Below are 21,258 nucleotides of genomic sequence, written 5' to 3' on the forward strand. Positions count from 1 at the left end.
TGTGAGAAATTTCTTCATAGTAAGCAAGATACAGACTAACAATCATTACTATTTATTTCATTTCTGCTAATAAAGTGAAACCACTAATAGGGATAGGGGAAACTCACATGAGCAGAACAAACACATTATGTGCCATATGACATTCACAGTGTAGGTCTAAAAATGTAGTAATCCCAGAAACTAACACTTTACATTTAAGTGCACCCTTTCAATATTTTCTTCTTTAAGGGGAAATTTAAAAGTAGAATACCTTACCTCTGCTTATATTTGTGCATCATACAGCCGTGAGGCTGCCATACTTTCTCCCCAAGAAATCTTCCACTAGAGAGAAGGTGCTCACAACTATCATCACCTTAAAAAAATAAAACACTCTGTATTATCATTTGATCAACAGCTGCGTTCACAACCCACATAGTAAAGACAGGCATTTTATTGCCAGTCAGAAAAGTTACAAACTTCTGGGCTTCATTTTAAAAAGGCTAAATTGAGTATGAGCCCAACACCTCCATTATCATTCCTTCAATAACATACTACTACTATATAGTAGTGACATCAAATGTTTTTGCCAATATGTACTTTAAAATGAAGGATCCTAGTTTCATTTGTTCTGCTTAGTTCACACACATGCACAATCCAGTTACAACTGGCAGCTTTAAAAAACTATGTTCAATTTAACCATCATAATTAACCCCCGAAGGCCAGGATTAAAAATTAAGTCATTTAAGATCCATGTAAGATTAATGAGGAATGAAGCCAAGGAACTCTGTGCTCACTTCCAAACCAGTGCAGTATGTGTAGCTTTGTCACTTGTGTGATCAAAATTGTGCATTAAAAAAAATTAAACACATGATCATTGCACTCTAAAAAGACATCGGTTTTACAGTTTGATTACTGGATTGCACTGCTCTGACAACAAAATTGTAATGACAGAAAAGTATTACACTTTAATGTAGCTGCAACAAAGCCAGGAAGGAAACGTTGAGAAAATCTTAACAGAAGGAGAAAGCTGTATCACTCCTACTTTGCCCAGTGGCATGAGGTTTGAAGAAAAGCTATCTATACAAAATTAACAAAGGACATTTGCCTAGCAACTGTGTGAAACACAATCACTCACAACAATTTTGTTGTTTGCCATGCACTTGGCCAGCTTCTAACCAAACTGAAAATTAATAGTGTGGGTAAGAGAATACGTCTGGTGCAGGATTAACTTAGGTAACAGCTGTTATCTAGTAAAGAGGCTTCATTATGACCCGACTTGTACAGCAAGGACCAAAAGATGGCCTGCTAGGTTCTGGTCCAGAAGAATATGGGATCACATGAACAGCATCTGCATCTACCTATGTGAAACATCCTCCAACACTGAAGAAGACAGCTTCTGCTTACACAAGGCTATATTTGGTTTTTAGAATTACAGACATTTACACCTTCCTCCAAGTACTCCTATCTCTCCCTCCTTGTTCATGTTACCTCAAATTCTTAAATTGCGTAGTTTCAGTTTATAGTGTTCAGAAAGAAAATAGAGTTGTGTAAAAAAAGTAATAATGTAAGAAGAGCACTGCTGGATTAGACCAAAGGCTGATCTAGTCCAACGTCCTCTTTACAGTGGCCAAGTGAAGCCTATGAGAGGACTACAAGAACGCTGCATATCTTATGATTCTTTTCACAGTAGTAATTTAAACTAAATATTTTTTAATTACCCAGATACAAAGCATAATTCCTTGAAGTATCCTTCAAGATGCATGTCATGTGGCCATTAAATAATGTTATCATTCCTTAAATTTTAGTGCATAATGTGCTAGTATTCCTAGAGCAAACAACTATAGGTATATTCTAAATTACCAATTTATTTTAAAATAGAAATAAAAACTTTAGGGAGCTTATCAAAATTAAGAGGCTAGGACTTCTTCTGGAGCTACTTCTCATCAGAAAAAAATATCTGGGACTCTGCATTTTACGAATTCTGCATACTCACACAAGGAAGTATCACTCACTCAGAAGTATACTTCTGCAGCTGCTGCGAGTTTTCAAACGGCACTTTTTATCTGGTTATCAATCTGATTCTCAGTCTTGCAACAGAATGAACCTCAATAAAATACATAGGGCTTCTACTGGAAAAAGAATTGGTGTTTGGATGTTGTTTGCAGATGATGGACCCTTGACAGTGCACTCAGAGGAAGCTCTACAGAGACTCATAAACTGTTTTGCCTAAGTGGAGTGTGGCCTCACCTTCAGCCTTCCAAAGACCAACATCTTGGGTCAGGACATTGCCAGCACTCCATGCATCAGCACTGGTGATCACACGCTTCAGGTGTTAAGACGATTTTGTCTTCCTGGGCTTCACCATAACCCGCAACCTTTCCACTGATGCTGGACAAGCGTATTGGTAAGGCAGCCACAGCAATGGCGCACCTCTCCAAAAGGGTATGGGAGAATGTGATGCTAACGACCAATACCAAGATGAAGGTCTACCACATGGCAGGACAGAGCCTCAAACAAATACGTGCTCTTCCAAGTTCTGTCTCAGTGATGTCTATACTGGCTTGGTAATGTACATAGGATGGAAGATGGCAGGATCCCCAAGGATGTGCTCCACAGGGAGCTGGCATCAGGCAGCAGGCCTGTTGACAAACCAACTCTGTGTTATAAAGTTGTTTGCAAACGTGACATGAAGGCTGACAATATTAACCCTGCCATGTGGGAATGCCTTGCAAACAACTGCAGTACCTGGAGACAGACAGACAGGTTATGTATCCAAAAAAAAATGACCAGATCAGGAATGACCGCTGGGAGAAGCAGGGAGAGAAAAAACACCATAGTGCATCTGCACCAGCGAAACCAAACGTCTTCATCTGCCCCAGCTGCAATAAAACGTGTTTCTCCTGTACTGGTCTCTACAGCTACAACAGGAGCTGTTAACTCCCCAATGGTGTAACTTTACCCCCAATGGCACACTCTTCCATTGTCTCTTGAGACAGATGGATGGCAACAATAACAAGCTTCCTTATCCCTTTTTGATAAAGTTGCAAAATGTTGCACTTTCAGAATAGTTTATAGAAGCATAGAATCAGAGAACTGTAGAGTTGGAAGGGACCATGAGGGCCATCTAGTCCAACCCCCTGCAATGCAGGAATCTTGTGCCTAGTGTGGGGCTTGAACCCACAACCCTGAGATTAAGAGCCTCGCACTCTGCTGACTGAGCTATCCCAGCTCTTGTCAGTTTATGTTTTCAAATGATGCTTTATATCAAGGTACTCTGGAGATAAAGGATTTTTCTTAAATCGAAAGTTAATTAATTGTCTCACAAGGGGAAAAAATGTGAGGCTAAATAGATTTTTTAGATTACCAAGAAATTAATTTTTATTTTCAGAAAATGTAGTTTCCAGTGTTAAAGGTAACTGATAAAATAAAAATCAGACCCACAAGGCCAAACTGGTACCCAGAAATAATGCTGTACAGGTGAGACTTACAAGTGGCAAATTTCACTTGTTGTCACCTATAACACCCACATCAATGATCTTCAGCAATCCTAGAGAGTAGTATTTCCCTCTCACAGACCCTGGGAGAATTCCCAGTATAGAGTACTCGACTTCGTGCTGAAGAGCAAAACAACTTGTGGGAAGCTACAAGGACCCCATATAAGGAAGAATTATTTAAAACTATGCAGCCGCAAGTGCTTCTATATGGAACTTTATTTCAATGTTTGGGTATTGTAAGAGCACTCTTTTAATCCTCCAGCTTGGAAGGCTTTTCTTTGGCTCTTACGTGTTAAGATTTTGCTGTCTTTTTGATTTATGCCATTTTACTCTACTGCAGATTTTATTTTAGTATGATGTTTACTGTTTGAGGAGACCTTTGGGCCAAAAAATGGTACATAAATAAACTGAATAATAATATAAACATACAATGCACCAATCCCCACAAACCACATGACACCATATATTGAGTGAAGTGATGACCACCCACTCACGCAAAAGGCTTGAGGAAGTCAAAATACTTCCAGTCACTCTGAACAAAAACATCTGAAAGCTTTTTAGGGCAGTAGGATTTCAGCTGGAGTTTAGTTTCTAGATGTTAGTAACCCAGATTCAAATAGCCCACTCAAGTGTAAGAAGCTCACTTGGTCAAGTCACTACTCAACTAACTTATCTCCTTTGTAGCAAACAAAATAAAGGTGTATTGGAGACTCAATTCAGATGCTGGAGAGGACATGGGAAGCATTGCTTCCCCCAACACTTCTGTAGGGAGCCCTGCTTTGTCTGGTGTTCACCTCTGTCACCACTGCTGTTCTTGAAAGCAAGCATATACATTTCTATTTACAGTGTCAAATGAGGGCAGTACAAAAAAGAAGGGAGTCATAGCAGGGAGAGGTCTTAATCTTTTAATTTAGGATCTCGAAGCCACACTCTTTCAACGTATCTCAAGCACACCACCTTCTCCTACCTTGCATGTCAGCAGCTTCTTGCAAAGCTGCCAGTTTGCATGATTTACACTCCTCACTCCCACACATTTTCTTTGTTTATACGGCACACTCCTAATTAGCTAGCACAGACCTCAGGCTAAGAATTTAGTTAAACAGCAACCCCGAAACCGCTACAACTTCCTGCGTGGGTAATAATTTCTTTTTTAAAAAAGAAAAGAAAAATGCAGCAAGCCCTTCTGAAGGGAGAGATCGCAGCTCAGTGAGAGAGCACATGTTCTGCCTGGCAGAAAGCTCCAGACTCAAGTCCTGGCATCTCCAGAAGCAGAGAGCAGGTGATGGGAAAAGGGGCATCTGCTTGAGACCTTAGAGAGCTACTGCCAGTCAGAGTTTACAACACCCGGCCAGCCAGACCAATAGCCTGTCCCTGGGTTATAATGGCATTTTCTGTCTTCATTTTGCATTTTTATGTCGTGGACCGCCCTGTGATCTTTGGATGAAGGGCAGCACACACATTTAATAAACAAAGTAAAAAATGTTGCGCCCAAGTCAAACAAGCCTGGGTTGTTTAATTTGGACAGCTGCTTCCTGCAGAAATCCGCACGGACCGGCTTCTCCTCTGCCCTTAAGGCGCTTGCTGCGGTTTTCTTGTCTGTCTGCAAACGCAAGCTGGAGCTGCCAAGGCAGGCGGATGTGGCGTGGCGGCGTGGGGAGAAAGGATGCTCACGCCGGGGCGAAGTTTGGCAGGTGTCAGTCACCTTCCTCGGCCAGCTAAGCGCTTGCTTTGCAACGGCTTGGAGGAAATGAGGGGAGGAGGGAGAGACGTACCTGCCTCCCAGAGACACCTGAAGTGGCGGCTTTCGCCCGATGCCAAAGGAAGCCCCTTCCAAGGAGGCGGCTCCCCCTGAACTGTGGTGGTGGAGGAGGAGGAAGCGAGGGACCAGCGTATCCCCAATAACCACGGCCAACTTCTCCGCTCCCTATCTCATCTCGCCCCTCCACACACGCCCTCCTCCTCCTTCCCGCCGCCCCTTCCTCACCTCGGTACCGGCGCGAGGCGGCGTGGCAGGCGGCGAGCAGCAGGACGGCGCCCAGCGCCAGCGCCTTGGCGCTCCTCACGCTGAAGTAGTGGTTGATCTCGCGCTTGCCCAAGGTGTAGGCCAGGGCCGCCATCTTGGCTCCTCCATGACAACAGTGCGCGAAGGAGCGGGCGGCGGCGCACGGGCAGCTGCGCTGGGTCCCCAGCGGGGACGGCGGAGGGGAGAGGAAGAGCCGCCGCTTCTGCCGCCGCCACCAGCGCAGGGGAGAGAAGCCCAGCGAGGAGAGCCCCGCGGAGGCGGGCGGGTCGGCGGCGTCCTCGTCCTCCGCTTCGCTCAAGAGCAGCGGCGGCGGCAGAAGCGCGGTCCCCTCCCCTTCCTCCTCGTCCGGGCGCCGCCGCTTCACCTCAGCAGCCAGGGGAGCGCCCGCTTTCCCGTCCGGTCCCTGAAGCGGCGGCTGCAGCTGCTGCCGTTGCCCCCAGCGGCCATCCGCGCCCCCCTCGCGCTGCTGCTGCTGCGGCGGCGGCGGCTGGTCCGCTACCGCCCCTCGCGGCGGCGCCCCGGCGCCTGGCCCCTCCTCTGCCGCAGCCATGGAGGGGAGCGGGCGAGCCCTCGCGCCTCTCTCTTTCTCACGCGAACAAGGCGCGAAAGGGCGGCGGGGAGAGGGGGGAAGCGAAACTTGGCGAAAGAAGCGAACTTCTTTCCCTCAGCCGGTTTGACTCGGGTGTTCGCATTCGACGTGGGGGCAGCAGCCGCTTCCTCCTCCACCTGCCTAACCTGCTCTGCTGGCTTGGCAAAAGCAAGGGGACGCCGCTCCCTTGGGTGGGGATCAAAGTCTCTTCGGGCACCGTCACTCTGTGGGGCAGGCCCAGGCAGAGGTGGGAAGCCCATGGGCAAGGCAGGATAGCCCTTTCCCGCTCCCCCCCGCCCAGGGACAGGTAGTGCCGGAGGCAACAGAGCCACGTTGACTAACCAGCCCTTGGCAGCCCGGCCCACCGTCCAGGAACTGGACTTTAAAAGTCACCCAAGTTGGCCGCTGTCCGTCGGCACATCTTACTTAGGGTTGCAAATCCCCGAGTGTTTTCAGAGGGGTGAGGCAGAGCCGCGACTTTACTTGAACTCTGGCGTGGTTACGGTATTTCCTTTTAGTGACCCTGCCGTACATGTCATTTTTCTTTAGTTCTCTGCCATAGTCATTGCTGCATCATCTTTTGAAGGTCCGCTTCAGTTTTAGCCCCACTCACCTGTCGAAAGAATCAATGGCAACCCTGTGTGCTTAGTTACATTTCCTGAACCACTGGACAAACTGACAACTTGGTATTTTTTATTCTATTTTGTTTCAGGGCTAGGAACAGAAATTGCCACCTGCCTGCATATCTTCCTTTTATTCATTTGCTCCACACCATGCATAATTGATGCAGCTCAAATATATCTCTTCTTTCCTTTTTTTCTAAACTAAAAAGCACCAAATGTTGTAATCCAATTGTCATAGGGGAACTGCTCCAGACACTTGATTGTTTTCCGAACTTTCCCCAGCTCTGTTGCAATATCTTTTTTGAGGTGAGGTGACTACAGCCTGTACACAGGATACCTCCCCATACCTTTGCATAATGGCGTTATGGCACTGGCAGTTTTATCTTCCATCCCTTGGCTAATTATCCTTAACTTGGGATTTGCCTTCTTCACGGCTGCTGTCCACTGGGTTGACATCTTTGTTGAGCTAGCACTGTGTCTTAAAAGCCTCTTGCCATCAGTTCAGACACTATTAGCATATACATGAAATCAGTTTGGAGAGATCCTTTTGGAGCTCCTCACAGTCTCCTTTTGTTTGAACCATCCTAAACAATTTGGTATCATCAGCAAACTTTGCTACCTCACTGCTAACCCCTACCTCTAGATCATTTATGAACAAATTAAGAAGCAGAGGTCCACTTTCTACAACCCTCCACTAGAAAAAAATGTCCATTCATTTCTACTCTCTCTTTCATGCTCCTTTGCCAATTACTGATCAATAAGAGGAGCTCTCACTTGATCTCAGTCTCGATCCTCTGACTGCTTACTCAGGAGTCATTTTGAAATTTAAGTGCACAGAGTTGACTGTATCATCTCTATTTGCTTATTGGCACACAAATAACTAAAAGGTTAATGAGGTAGGACAGACTTGCAAAAGCCTTGCTGGTTTCATTGCATTTGGTTGCTGAATAGCAGCCGTCCTTTAATCCTTGACGATGCTCTACTAACAAATGTAAATTAGCACAACACATTATTTGAATTTATTTCCCGTATTTGCTGAAAGGTTCCCAGGGGAATAATTCCCTAGACGTTGTGGAGGCTGTTTTTAGCTAGAATTCATAGCTCTCAAAAATACTCTGGTGACATGAGAACTTCCTTTGTCCATTGTTTTTGCTTCATCTGCCTTAACGAATCCCATGTAAAAATGTTTACAGTGTAAGAATTGTGAATGCAATGTTTATTGATGTGACTTTTGAATTCTTTTAACAACACAAACAAAGAACCATGGGAATTTTTGTTCTCTTAGTATTTGCTAAAACAAAGGAATGGCTGATTTATGATTGCTGGAGAAAGCTGAAAACTGGTTGCCTTGATGTGCTGACGTGCTCAGGCATGGCATATCTAGACTATAGTTCTGCTGAGCACTATACTCTCATTGAATGTGGATACTTTGGACAAGCCATATAGGTGAGATCTGAAGCTGGCAGTTCTGGTCTGCATGTAGCTTTTTTAGATTGCAGGTTTCAATAGGCAAGCAACACCTTAAAGGGGAAGGGGTAGAATTATATATGCATGCATCAGCATACTGTGGTTATTATTGTTATACCCTTTGGTAGGGGATGATTTGTGTCTTCATCAGGGAGGACAAACCAGGTCACAGAAGTTTACAATTTTTTGTTCAACACAGCACTATGTCTATTTTTCCCCTTTATTTTTGTAATAACTAATAAAATGGGTGATATGTTAGATGGGAGGAAAAAATGCTGCGGTGAGGGGTATGTATTTCCCTGGTGTGTAAGATTGCAGTCTTAGACTTTGTTTCAGTTGTGGGTGAAGAGGGCTAAGGCTGTAAAACAATGCATTCTTATTCAGGAGGAAGCCTGACTTCTTTCACCTCTGATTAAACAAAAATGAGATCAGGCTGTGTAAAATGAATGTACCTCCAGATGTCCTTTTTATTGTGCGTTCATGATGCTTTGTGCTCTTGATGCTCTCAGAGTGGTCATATGTGATCCTGCTTTCAGTAATACTTGTCCTTGCAACAGCTCCAGGAGGGTAGCCACATTGCTTCATTTCCAGTCAGTGTTAATCCTGTGGCTTTCTTCTAAATTTGAATACCACAAATGCTCTGGTTTATTTCTGTTGCACAATAGTTTGCCCAGACAGCAATAATGGGAAGAAGCACTAAAAAAATCCACCACTCATTCACAATTATTGTGGCAAGAACATGTTGCAGAATGCAGCCATAACAGAACGCCAGTCTAGCAGGGGTCCCAAGATAGAGGCTTTAAAGAAATGATTTTGAGCTGGGGCTTGAAAAAAAAGAGAAAAAGAAGTGGCTCCACATATGTGTTCAGGCATAGAGTTCCTGCCATGCAAGACTGGAAATGAGAACAGGCAGGGCAATTTCTTCCCAGCTGCCATTACATTGAACTGGTGGAATCAGGCAGAGCTATTTTGTATACACATTTCTACAAAGCAATTTTCCTTAATACAATGCATTTTTGCACACATTACTTGGTTGCATTGCAAAATTCAGAGAAGTGCAAATTCGAAAGAACTGTTGCATTTTGATCCCCATGTTGGTTTGGAAAGTGCAATTTAGGTAAGTTTGCCTTTAAATGTGAACTGATTTTAATTTCTTCCACATTCCTAGTGATGACATTATTTTACTTATATACTGTAAGAGACTTTTAATCCACCCTTCCCCATAATGTCTCAGGGAAGGTTGCAAAATTTAACCTTAACATACAATAAAACAATGTAAAACAAACCAAAGAATGTACTGCCAACAGAATCACATTAACTGTAAATGTCAAAAGCCAGGGTAAAGAGGTGTGTCTTCAACAAGTGATGTAAATCATACAATGAGAATGTTTGCTGAAATGGACAGGCTCTTGCGAGCTTTTTTGTGAACAGTTTGAAAAGCATTTTTCTAATGAACTCACTCACATCTGATCCAGTTTGGAAATACCTGGCATGGCAGCTCTCTAATGGGGGCACCTGAAGTCACTGCTTCTCTAGTTAGGTTCAACTGGTTTTCATTAGTTTCTTCTGAGGAGGCAGATATGTTGTACAAAAACTCTTGGCCCACATCACACCCTCTTGACCTTGTCTGTCTTACTGGGTTAAGGCCTCAATGTATTACTAATGTGGAAGGTGTGCTGTGTTTTGCCTTCAAACACAGTCACTAATTCACCCAACTTTTGAAACATCATAATTAGGCTGTGCTAACATCAATTATTACAGGGCACCTTGAACATTCCACTTTTGGGGCAAGGCATGGAGACTTCCAACCCTGTTTGGAGAGGCCAGGGTTTGCATGGAGTTATTTTGCATGCTCTACCACTAAACTGAGGTCTACCATGTAAAAGGGGTCCATGTTCTTCAGAACTGTGTTTCTTTTTTAAACAACAAGGAACCAAGCACCTTTGGGAAAGCTACAAGCTTGGCTTTGAGGCAACAGCTTTCCCTTGCCATGCATCAGCTGAATTGCCCCTGAACACAGAGACATCATTCAATTATCATTTATTTACTTGCTTACTTATTGCCTTTATTTGCCACCTTTTTCTCCAAAGAGCTCAAGGTGGCATACATGGTTCTCTCCCCATCCTCGTTTAATCCCCTTAATAATTCTATGAGGTAGATTGGACAGAGACACACTGACTGGTCACCCAGTGAATTTCATAGTGGAGTGGGGATTTGAATCCTGGTCTTTCAGGGCCTAGTCTGACACTCTAATCACTACAACACACCGACATTCCACCTATTAGCTAGCATGGCTAATAGCCTTCAGCAGGCCTTTCATTTTCCCCAAGTACAGTGGTACCTCAGGTTAAGAACTTAATTCGTTCTGAAGGTCTGTTCTTAACCTGTAACTGTTCTTAACCTGAAGCACCATTTTAGCTAATGGGGCCTCCCGCTGCCACCGCGCGATTTCTGTTATCCTGAAGCAAAGTTCTTAATCCGAGGTACTCTTTCTGGGTTAACAGAGTCTGTAACCTGAAGTGTATGTAACCCGAGGTACCACTGTATTTTAAGAAAGCTATTTAGTGGCCATCACTGCTCTCTTGTGGTTCCTGAATTCTGTAAGTTAAATCATGTGTGAAGAAGTGTCTTCCTATCTGCCCAACCAAGTGCATTGAAAGCCTGCTTCTGCCACAAACAAATTACAGTTGCTTCTGGGCAGCGCATAGTTGTGATATTTATATACAACTTTTTACCCTACCTGTAGTTCCAAAGTGGTTTTCAGGCCAATGAAACAGCACCAATGCTGCAGTACATTTTAAAATATACTGACCATAGCTAAAACATCCTTTAAAAACCCAGCATGATGTAACTGGTCTGGTCAGTTCACTCACAATTCACCTAACCTCTGCGTATTTTTTTGCAAGCATATCAGGATGAATGCTCAACCAACAGGTCATTTGGAGGAGCCATGTATCTGGGGTACCTTCAATACCACACCTCTTGACTCACAGCAGAGCACACATGGGTCATTTTGCTAGGTGTTCTCATTTTTTGATTTTTTATTTACAATGGTCGGGAAGAACAGTGGGAAAGGCAAGTAGCAAAAATGACAGGGGTGTTTCCTGGCAGCATCACAAAAGCCATTTGTCTGTTCAACAGCAATCTGGGAGTGGGTAGGACAAGGAGAAGGGTCAAAATCAGAGCTAAATCAGCACATCAGGAATGCCCATTGGTGTTGATGGATTATTAGTATCTTTTTTTACGGTATCAAAGTGACTCACACAGCAGAAAAATTCATACTTTGTTGTTGTTGTTTAGTCGTTTAGTCATGTCCGACTCTTCGTGAACCCATGGACCAGAGCACGCCAAGCACTTCTGTTCTCCACTGCCTCCTGCAGTTTGGTCAAACTCATGCTGGTAGCTTCGAGAACACTGTCCAACCATCTCATCCTCTGTCATCCCCTTCTCCTTGTGCCCTCCATCTTTCCCAACATCAGGGTCTTTTCCAGGGAGTCTTCTCTTCTCATGAGGTGGCCAAAGTATTGGAGCCTCAGCTTTCATATTCATACAGCACAATTCAAAATTCATATTCATACAGCACAATTCAAAATTCATACAGCACAATTAAAAAAATACAGAATTAAAACCAATACTGGCAAACTAAAGATAGCACATGGTCATCTCATCATGGATAGAACACTAAAATACCGTCTCCCTTGCAAAACACAAGATGATCACCAAACTCCTAGTTAAAATAGCTGCAGATACAACCAGTGTGTTCCCTGAAATTTATAGGAGAATGAAAACATCTACACCTGATGCCAAAAAGACGTCAAAAGTCAGTGCCAAGGAAACTCCCGTACTGCAGCATGTTCCAGATTTTTAAAAGGGGAAATGCCCTCCTTGATGTTGACGGTACATTCCAATTGCATCATCAACAAAGCACTGAAAGGGGTTGAGAGGTAAATGTCAGGTGCCAATCTGAAAGCAGCCTGGTTAAGTTTATTCCTGACAAGGGGTCAGGAGTCCCTCAGTGAAGACTACAGTATGAAGAAAAGAGCACAGGGCAGGGAGGAGTCCGTGGTTATTGCCTTGTAAAAGAAAACTAAATTGAATGTTTAACTAGCAAGTGGTTGTGGAATCATTTTCTCTCTCTACTATTTTATTTGGTTTAAAAAAAATGTTTATTTGAAAATATAACAGAAAGAAAGGGAAACTTAATGTAGACATATAGATTAATATACAGCATGCAGTCCATATGTCTGAGTAGGTATGATGATTACAAACTATGCATTCAAAATGGAACGGACAGTCAGATCATCAGACCATGGACAAGGTGTGTGTGTGTGCCTGTCCTTCTAGCCTTCTAGTCTCTTAAGCAAGTATAAATGCTCACAGAATCCATGTTTGTTGTCCATCTGTTAGCCCCCCCCCAATATAATCTTAAGAGTGTGCGTACTATCAAGGATTTCTCCAAAACAAAGCTTAACATGAGTAATAGTTTATGACCGGAAAGAAGATACCATGTCTGCAGCATATGCCTCAAGGCAGTGTTTATACAGTTTTAGTTTTATTTGCATATTGCAAGATTATATCCTTCAAGCTGCAACTTATATGTTTGCCTGCTGCTGCTCCTGTTTTCCCAGCAGCTTTGAGATAAACCCTGTCTACATAGAAGTAGCTCTGAAGTGCCCTCAGTGAGCTGCATGAAGCTTTGGACTGGCTAGCTACAAAGTTTGTAAGCAAGAATTACATATTTTCTTGGGGGCTATTAGGTACATTGTTCTTGTTTTAAATATATTACTTATGCTTTTTGATCTATGTGTTATTGTTCAAGACAACTGTGACTCTTCTGAATCCTCCTCCCCCCTCCCCCAATTCAAATATTTGCAAGTTTTATTTCAGCTATACCCAGTAGAGCCGAGCCAGAGGTTACATATGCTTGCTGGAAGACATGCCTCTCTCTAATATTTTTCAAAACGTATAAGAATGTCTAGGATGCTCCCAAAATACATTATTACAACTAACGTTTACTCAATGACATCTACAATAAATAAATAGAATAACTTGTGCATACCTCAGCATGTCCGTGAATTAAAAAATCCTGCTCTCTAATCCAACATGTGTGTTAAGGCTGCCACCCCTTGGACAAGAGAAGGATTTATTTTAAAAAAAAATTGGAACATTTTAACCTGTAACATTAGGACAGCCACGGAAAAGTTTTCAAAGATTTGAATGCCCAGTCTGCATTTGGTAAACATTTTCATAAAAATCAGGGAGAGTGTGGCACCTATAGCTGAATTTATCTTTTGCATGTTTGTTGTTGCTGAAAACTAGGATGCGGTATTACCTAAATTGTATTGCTAAGAGAAAAATGTGACTGAAGAAGCTTGCCAATGCAATCCCACAGGGTTCAGTGGAACTAGCAGCACCCTAGTGTAAATTGCAGTATCGCAACTTTAAATGGTCTAAAGAAGTTTAAGAATGGGTACTTGTGACAACAGAGAGGAGGGTGGCCCTCTGAACACCCTGCCCCACCCCCTGGAGTGTACTTTGCTTCAAGTCCTGTAATAGCTGATGGTGCCAAAAAGACAGGTCCCATGTATTCCAACACTTCCTTTGCAAGACAACAGGTGGCAGTCTATAGCCGTTGCATTGAAAACAAGACTGATTTAGGCTGCAATCCTATAAGCACTTAGCTGGCGGGAGGGGTGGGAGAATCTGTCAATTTCAGCTCTCTCAGTTTCCCATTTTAAATTCGGTTCTCCACATTTCTGAAGCAGTTCGCAACCTCTCCCCCAAAACCTCATGAAAATTCTTCAGCAGTTTCATGTGCACGTTTTGACTCACATACTCTTTTTGCAAGCAATTTCTCATAATATAATTAATTTCTGCGTGTTGTTTTCACAAATGTATTCATTTTTAAGCTCATTTCCCCCTAATATATGCATATTTTTTTTGCAAACATTGCTTGGATAACTTCATTGCAAATTATGGATAACTGCAAATTTCGAAAGGTTCTGCTTTGGTTCTCATTTTGTTTCAGAAAGTGCAAATTTGATCAATTCAGCTTTAAATGTGAACTGAATAAAATCTCTCCCACACCCCTAGCTGGGAGAGAACCCCACTGAAGTTGGCCTTATTTCTGCCTAGACAAGAGCTGTTAAACTTTGGTTTCTTTCTTTGTAATTAATAATTTGAGTTCAAAGAAAAAATAATAATTCCCACATATTGGAACAAAGCAATGAAATTAAACATAGTTTTTTGAGGATAGGGTGTGTTAAAATTAACTGATATTTGTACAGAATTGCTAGGTGGTAGGGATTCTCTCAGTTGCTGCCCCCCAAAGACATTGTCTCCCCATCCTTTGCCGGGCTTCTGTGCCTTTAACTAGCTTTGTGACCGGCAGCTATTCAGTGGATGATGCCTTCTATTTTGATTAATGACACAAAACTGCTACCCTTCGATGGCTGCAAGTGGCTTTTAAATTTTTCGGAATGGGAGCTTTACAGACACTTGCCCAAGAAAGTGCAGCAATTTTGAAATAGCACTGTGAACTTTCAATCAACGCAAAAATATTTTGAGCACACTTTGTCTTTTCGAATCCTTCAGGTGATAGGCTATGCTGCATTTTCCATTAATAAAGGATGCGTCCAGAAAGGCACCTCATTTTTCTTTATGAAGTGGCCTTTAAAAACCATGTTCCATTGTGGATAACTTTGCTCTAGATCGGTCTGCTTGTGTGTACAGAGAACTGCTCCAGATTGGGACAGGGATCCCTATCTGCCTCAGAGATATCCTCAGATATGGACAGGTGTGCTGCAGGCAGTGATGGGCCAAGGCCCATGGGACTCACCCAGGGGGTAGAGGTCTCCCCTCTTCAGGGATGCTATTGGGGGCCAAGGTGTGGACCCTCATGAAAGTGACAGATAGATGGTGGAAGCACCCTCACGAGAGGCAGGAAACTGAAGACCCCCCAGTGTGAGAGGCTGGGAAAGGAAAGCTCCCAGGTGAGAGCTGGGAGGGCCTGTCATTTTCTGTGGGTGGCTGGCATTAATAGTTACCATATGTTCCAGCGTACAAGACAACTTTTTATCCCTGGAAAATCACCCCAAAAGTTGGGGGTCGTCTTATACGCCAGGTATACGCGTTGGGAAGGAGGAGAGGGAGCCGGTGAGCAGAGGCACCGCTTCTGCTGTCGCTCCTCCTCCCTCCCTACAGAAGGGATGCGGAAAGTCCTTCCGAGCATGGCACTCGCTCGCCCACCTGCCCACCCGCCAAACGCCTCGCCTCGGGCTGCTGCTGCTGCTGTGATGGCAGAGGCAGCGGAGGGGTGCGCGCTCTGCCCCTGGTGGCTCTCACTATAACTCTAAAACTGAACAGCAAATGTTGGGGGTCGTCTTATACGCCCAGACGCCTAATACACCGGAATCTACGGTACTTTGGCTAGAGAGAAGATTCTTCATTTGTGCACTATTCTTTATATTTTAGAGAACCCGCTGCTGATTTTCTCTTCCCTTACTTTTTATGCTGTCTCTGTTGAGAATCTGTATTTTATGATGATCTGTATTCTACTATGCATTTCTTCTTCTTAATAATAAAAAATAATCTAGAGCCAGTGTGCTGCAGTGGTTAGAATGTCAAGGTAAGTTCTGGGAGACCAGGATTCAAATCTCCACTCAGCCCTGATGCTCATTGGGTGACCACGGGCCAGTACATCACCTAACCTACTTCTCAGAGCTGTTGTGAGGATAAAACAGGACAAGGAGGAGGAAGACCCATGTAGGCCACCTAGATCTCCTGGAGGAAATGTGGGCTACAAATGTAATATTTAATATTTATAATATTCAGCAAGGACCAGATGCAAAACCTTGCTGGGGTGGGATGCTTTTTGTAGCAGTCCTTTTACACCAGATAGCAAACAGATAAACAACTTTTTGAAGACATCTGCAGGTAGGCCTGTTCAAGGAAGTTTTTAACATTTTGTTGGGAGCTGCCCAGAGTGGCTGGGACAGCCCAGTCAGATGGGTACCATATAAACAATAAAAGCTATTGTTGTTGTTGCCTGATTTTAGTCAAATGATGGCACCTCTCAGTACTGTGATCATCTTGTGCTTTTAAGAACTAGACAAAAAAATTATTTTGCTGAACAGATTCTTTACTAAATGAATGAAATTCTTTTTTCCGGTAGTTCAGAAACATCTTCTTGAAGTCAGGCACCACTGAATTCTTAAAAATTGTTCAACAACTGTGCCATTGTCGCAGAATTTACTGGGCCTATGAATAGCATCAGGCACATGGTCTCTTTATAAAGATCCAGGAAAGCAAAGTCAGAAGAATGAAGATTGCAATGAATTTCTAAAATGACTTTGGGTGGATTTGTCTTTCCTGTAATTAAATTTACATGAAAGGCAAATGGAGGATGAACTTATAAACAGATCCAGCAGAATTCATCATCATCTGGTAATCCTAGAATTTGGCTTTCAGAGTGAGAAGTAATGCAACACCCTGAAACATATTGGGGGACTCATTCACAAGATGATCTTCCAGTTAAACCTCATCATGAGATGATGGGGCTGATAAAAAAAACAATAGCATAAATCCACCATACTCTGAAACAATTCCATTCATATCACTAAGTGAACCCATTGCTGTGGTCAGAAAAAGTAGGTGATACAGCCCTTTTGGACTGTTTCATGTCTGAGTGCTTCTTAGCGAACAACAACAACAAAACAAAAACGCTACCTGCATATAGAAAATTAGCATTTTGGGGAGGTTAGAAAACCTTCATTGCTAGCTTTCCAAGAGCAAAGCTCTTTTGACATTAGGAGCAAACATCTGTTTATTTCCTATGGTGCTTCAGAAGATGAGTGTACCACTGGCTTTTCCTGAATGTGTAGATTTGCTCTTAGATCACAGGCTCATGGAGCTGGAAGATCCTTAGTCAACCCCCATGAGATGCAGCATCTACAATATAGGATGTGATTATAGCATCTCTGACAGACGGCAAGCAACCTTTACTTCAATACCTAGTGAAGGGCAGTCCCCCACCTCCCAAGACAGCCTGATCCATGGCTAAACAGCTGTTATCACAAGGATGTTTCTGATCCTTTGCTGAAATCTAATTGCCTTCCATTTCCGTACCTTGGTTCTCGTCCTGTCTTCTGGAGTAACAGGAAACAAGCCTGCTCTAACTGTATGGCAGTTCTTCGATCTTTGAAGACAGCTAACCTTTGCTTCTCAAGAATAAACATACCCAGCTTTTTCAAAGTTGGTTTCCAGATCAGTCATCATCCTGGCCACCCTTCCTTTGGACACAACGTCATCCTTAAAATGTGGCATCCGAAACTGGGCTCTGTACTCCAAATGCAGCCTGCCCAGAGCCGAAACAACTTTGTTAAACGTTTCTTGTTGGAAACAAATTCCTTTGAAATCAATGGTATGTGCTTTGTAGTGCACTTAATTTGTGTCACGTTGTGTGATGAGAACTGTGCCTTCTTTGAGGGTTGTGTGGCCTTTATGGATTTGTTTGAATGGAAAACAAAAGTAGAGAATACACCTGGTAAAAAGAGGGAATGTTGATGCAATTGCGAGTAGAATTTGAGGTCTGACTGGTTACGGACTCTGGAGTGGAAATTTTATTTGTGTCTCTTTCTAAAATAGATTGACGGACTTGATTGGGAAATGCTTTGTTTTACAGAATTGGAGCATATCAAAGATATACAAAAACAAGACAGATACTGGCTTATATGCATAGTTTGTTGGAAAGGGTATTAATTGGTGTTTAGTATATAGCAAGCAGTGGCCTATTCATTGTAATGAAGTTAGTAGTCTTTAGCATATTCAACCATCAGATGAACCAGAAAAACCAAAACACAGGGGGTTGGGTGTAGTCAAAACACATCAGAAGCACATCTGAATCTTGCTAACTTTCTACATTTTAATAGGGAAGAATCACGAGTTGGAAAGGAAACATTAGATGTGAAAATATCTCTTGAGGCATTTAAGCAAGGAACTTTACTCATTCAGTGGTTTCTTTTGGAACAGTGGACATGCTTTATTTCAATTTTTTTCACAATTTATTTAAACATCTCACATATACAAAATAGGTACAATTTGTTTTTGAGAAATGATGATTCCTTTTTTGCCCATTGTAGAGGATGAAAACGAGATTTAAAAGAACGGACACCTGATGTGGGAGAAGAGAATGAGGATGGGGTGGGAGAGAAATGATCCACATGCTTAGTCTGGGGGTGAGATGGGATAGTCTGACTTTATTCCGAGACAGATTCCAAAGAAACAATACAACTTAATACAGAAAAGTGGTGTGTTTTTTTTCTTTTCTTTTCTTATCCAAATGACTCTAGCACCATTGAAGTTCAAGTATTGGTTATATACTCTATAAGACTGAATCAGCACCTTTCACTTACGCACGGGACCAAAAGCACCTCAGATCATATGTATAAGAATGTGGATCACACTTGGCTTAGAAGTGTATGAGGTAGTTCAAACCTTTGGAAGTTGTGGTTTTAAACTTCCTCTGTGGAAGATAGTCAAAGGCCACAAGTGGTGCAGACTTTCAGGATTTTTTTATTTGGTTTTTGTTTATTTGGTTTTGTTTTTTTACACAAAGGCTGACATTTTCCACAACAAGGTGACAAAATCTTGGAAAAAAAACACCTTCTGATTCCTTTTTGGGGCTGTATTAAATTGCATTGCACAACGTTCCAACAAATCCTTCTCCTCTTTCGCCCAGATTTTAAGCTAGTAGATGAACTGAAGAAATGGAAGGAGTCAGCTTTCAGTATAAAAGAAGAAATGGCAAAGAGAGAATACTTTTTTTTGTTTGTTTTGTTTTAAGTTAGTTTTAGTTCATTCATTTGAAACAGACTGGGCCAATGTCGATACTGAATTCTTGATCAGGGCCACCAATGTCCAAAGGTGCAATGTCAAGGATGGGCAAGCGAGATGGCTTGTTTGTTCTGTATTCAATAATTGTTGAGCCCCATTTGTTCGTCTTTCTCTGCAAGATAGCAATAGCAAATAGTAGTCAGAACAGTTATTGAGGCACCGATTGATCACTATTTACCAGGGATCAATAGGAGTTCCACTTCACTTCCCTGCTACATACACCCACCAGTCCAACCCTCCGGCACATTTCACATCAGCTAACATGCTGGGGGCCTCCTATCTCCATCCCCATCACTTCTATTTCCCCTTCTCCTTTGAAGCACCACTGCCCAATTCTTGAACTAACGCCACTCATACTCTCATGACATTTCCTTTTCAATCGGATGCCTGTACACTGGTGCTTTAGTAACAGCATTTTGTACAGGAGAGATGCACTCCAAACAGGCACTTTCAGCTTTTCTGTGAGTGCCCACCATGTGTTCAGAGTTTTGCAAAAGACGTATTTCCTGTTCACATTTTGTGAAAAATTGCCTCTGTGTGTGCAGCAAGCACTACAGTCTGTGCCTTCATCTAATGGGGGGTTTTATTGTAGAAAAGACAGGGGAGTGATGAGATGGGTAGCACTGTACCAGTTAAACAGAGTTATTCCACAGGTCAACTAATTTATAGTCTTCGCTCTCCAGGAGTGCTAATTTTCCATGGCCCATGTAACTGATACATGGTGGCTCTGAGTCAAGCTTTTCTTATAAATTATGTCTCTGACTACTGTGAATACACAGGTAGGGTGTGAAGCACCAATGGCAGTCTGCATGGACCTTGTGGCACTCCAGATATTTGACTCCTCTGTCACTAGCCAATGGCATAGCCAGCATGGCCCATGGTCAGGATTGACATGGGTTGCGGAGCTTTACAGGCCGAGGGAGCCAGCGTTTGTCCACAGACAGTTTTTCCGCGTCATGTATCCAGCATGACTAAGCCGCTTCTGGCGAACCAGAGCAGCGCATGGAGACGCTGTTTACCTTCCCGCTGGAGCGTACCTATTTATCTACTTGCACTTTGACATGCTTTCGAACTGCTAGGTTGGCAGGAGCAGGGACTGAGCAACAGAAGCTCACCCCACTGTGGGGATTCGAACCGCCGACCTTCTGATAGGCAAGCCCTAGGCTCTGTGGCTTAACCCACAGCAGTGGCGTAGCGTGGGTTGTCAGCACCCGGGGCAAGGCAAGTAATTTGCGCCCCCTAACCCGTGGATTTGCGCCCCCTAACCCGTGGATTTGCGCCCCCTAACCCTAACCCCCAGATGTTGCGCCCGGTGCGGCCGGCCCCCCCTGCACCCCCCACGCTACGCCACTGACCCACAGCGCCACCCGCGTCCCTTGGTGTTACAATAGGGAAAGATTTTAGTAGTGCCTTTTATAGGTGCTTGGAAAAGCTGAAGACTTACCTTGGATAAACAAAATAACCCTTAACGACTCCCAATTCTAACAAGTACATTAAGTGACCTGGCTCTGTAGGAGGGCAGTAACACTCAAAGATATTGATAAGCAGGAAGAAACGGGTACTTACAGAGCAGCCATCTTCAAGAACATTGTACATGAACCTGCCGTTGCCTTCAGCTCGGAGTTCGACATCGTTGGATCCCTGCACTAACAGAGCGCTCTTCAGGCTGCCTGTTTCTGCATCCATGTAAGCGATGCTGTTCTTGCAGTGGTAAGTGATGTTCTGGGAAGCATGGTTAGCCAGTAGTCGCATGAAGGCAAGTTGGGTGGCCATGTCCTTGGTGGTTACACCTTCCTCGTTGTACTCAAACTAAAAACGGAAGGGAAGGGGAAAGCTTCAGTCAAAAATCACACGCATATTATGAAATACATTTTGCACATAAGTCAGCTTGGAACACCTTGTTCTCTGAAGGGCAAGGCAATTGGGAGGTGGGGCGGAGTACCACCAGCATTTGAGAAGAAATCGTCAGAACTTAAGTTTTGTCCAAGGCCACTGGGAAGCTCCAGGCAAAGCATCATGGCAAGGGGCCGCACTCACTGGCCAAAGAAGGAGCAGCAGCAGCAGCAGCAGCAGCGGGGAGTTTGTTTCCTCACCCCACTCAATCCCTATCCATGGTGATAATTCATGATGCTAAATGGAAGTTTGAGATTCAGAGGTGGTAGACTTGGGGTGGGAAACCTGTGCAACTCC

The 21,258-nt window shown here is 43.4% G+C and overlaps 2 protein-coding genes and 1 long non-coding RNA gene across 6 annotated transcripts in view; 1 reads left to right on the top strand and 2 right to left on the bottom strand.

Moving 5' to 3' along the window:
- The window catches only part of CASD1 (CAS1 domain containing 1), a 32,516-nt gene extending 23,686 nt beyond the window's left edge, over positions 1 to 8,830 (bottom strand). The window contains exons 1-2 of one of the 3 annotated variants that reach the window (XM_083578575.1): positions 5,458 to 8,830; positions 256 to 352 (exon numbers count right to left, since the gene is read on the bottom strand). In XM_083578575.1, coding sequence (XP_083434701.1) covers positions 256 to 352; positions 5,458 to 6,046 — 686 coding nt within the window. In that variant the 5' untranslated portion in view covers positions 6,047 to 8,830. Of the gene's footprint in view, positions 1 to 255; positions 1,945 to 2,248 lie in introns of all 3 variants that reach the window. The other 2 variants (XM_083578576.1, XM_083578577.1) reach the window with 2 other exon arrangements.
- Positions 8,033 to 17,594, top strand: LOC310745849. Its single transcript, XR_014540382.1, has 2 exons — positions 8,033 to 8,154; positions 16,349 to 17,594. It is a non-coding gene; the product is annotated as an uncharacterized lncRNA (long non-coding RNA).
- Positions 17,595 to 18,729: 1,135 nt separating this feature from the next.
- The window catches only part of COL1A2 (collagen type I alpha 2 chain), a 65,805-nt gene continuing 63,276 nt past the window's right edge, over positions 18,730 to 21,258 (bottom strand). For both annotated transcript variants that reach the window (XM_083578455.1, XM_083578456.1), the window contains exons 49-50: positions 20,635 to 20,877; positions 18,730 to 19,180 (exon numbers count right to left, since the gene is read on the bottom strand). In XM_083578455.1, the coding sequence (XP_083434581.1) occupies positions 19,034 to 19,180; positions 20,635 to 20,877 (390 nt within the window). In that variant the 3' untranslated portion in view covers positions 18,730 to 19,033. The remainder of the gene's footprint in view (positions 19,181 to 20,634; positions 20,878 to 21,258) is intronic.

This window comes from Podarcis filfolensis (genome assembly GCF_964270895.1).
Source record: "Podarcis filfolensis genome assembly, chromosome: 12".
Taxonomy (NCBI): domain Eukaryota; kingdom Metazoa; phylum Chordata; class Lepidosauria; order Squamata; family Lacertidae; genus Podarcis; species Podarcis filfolensis.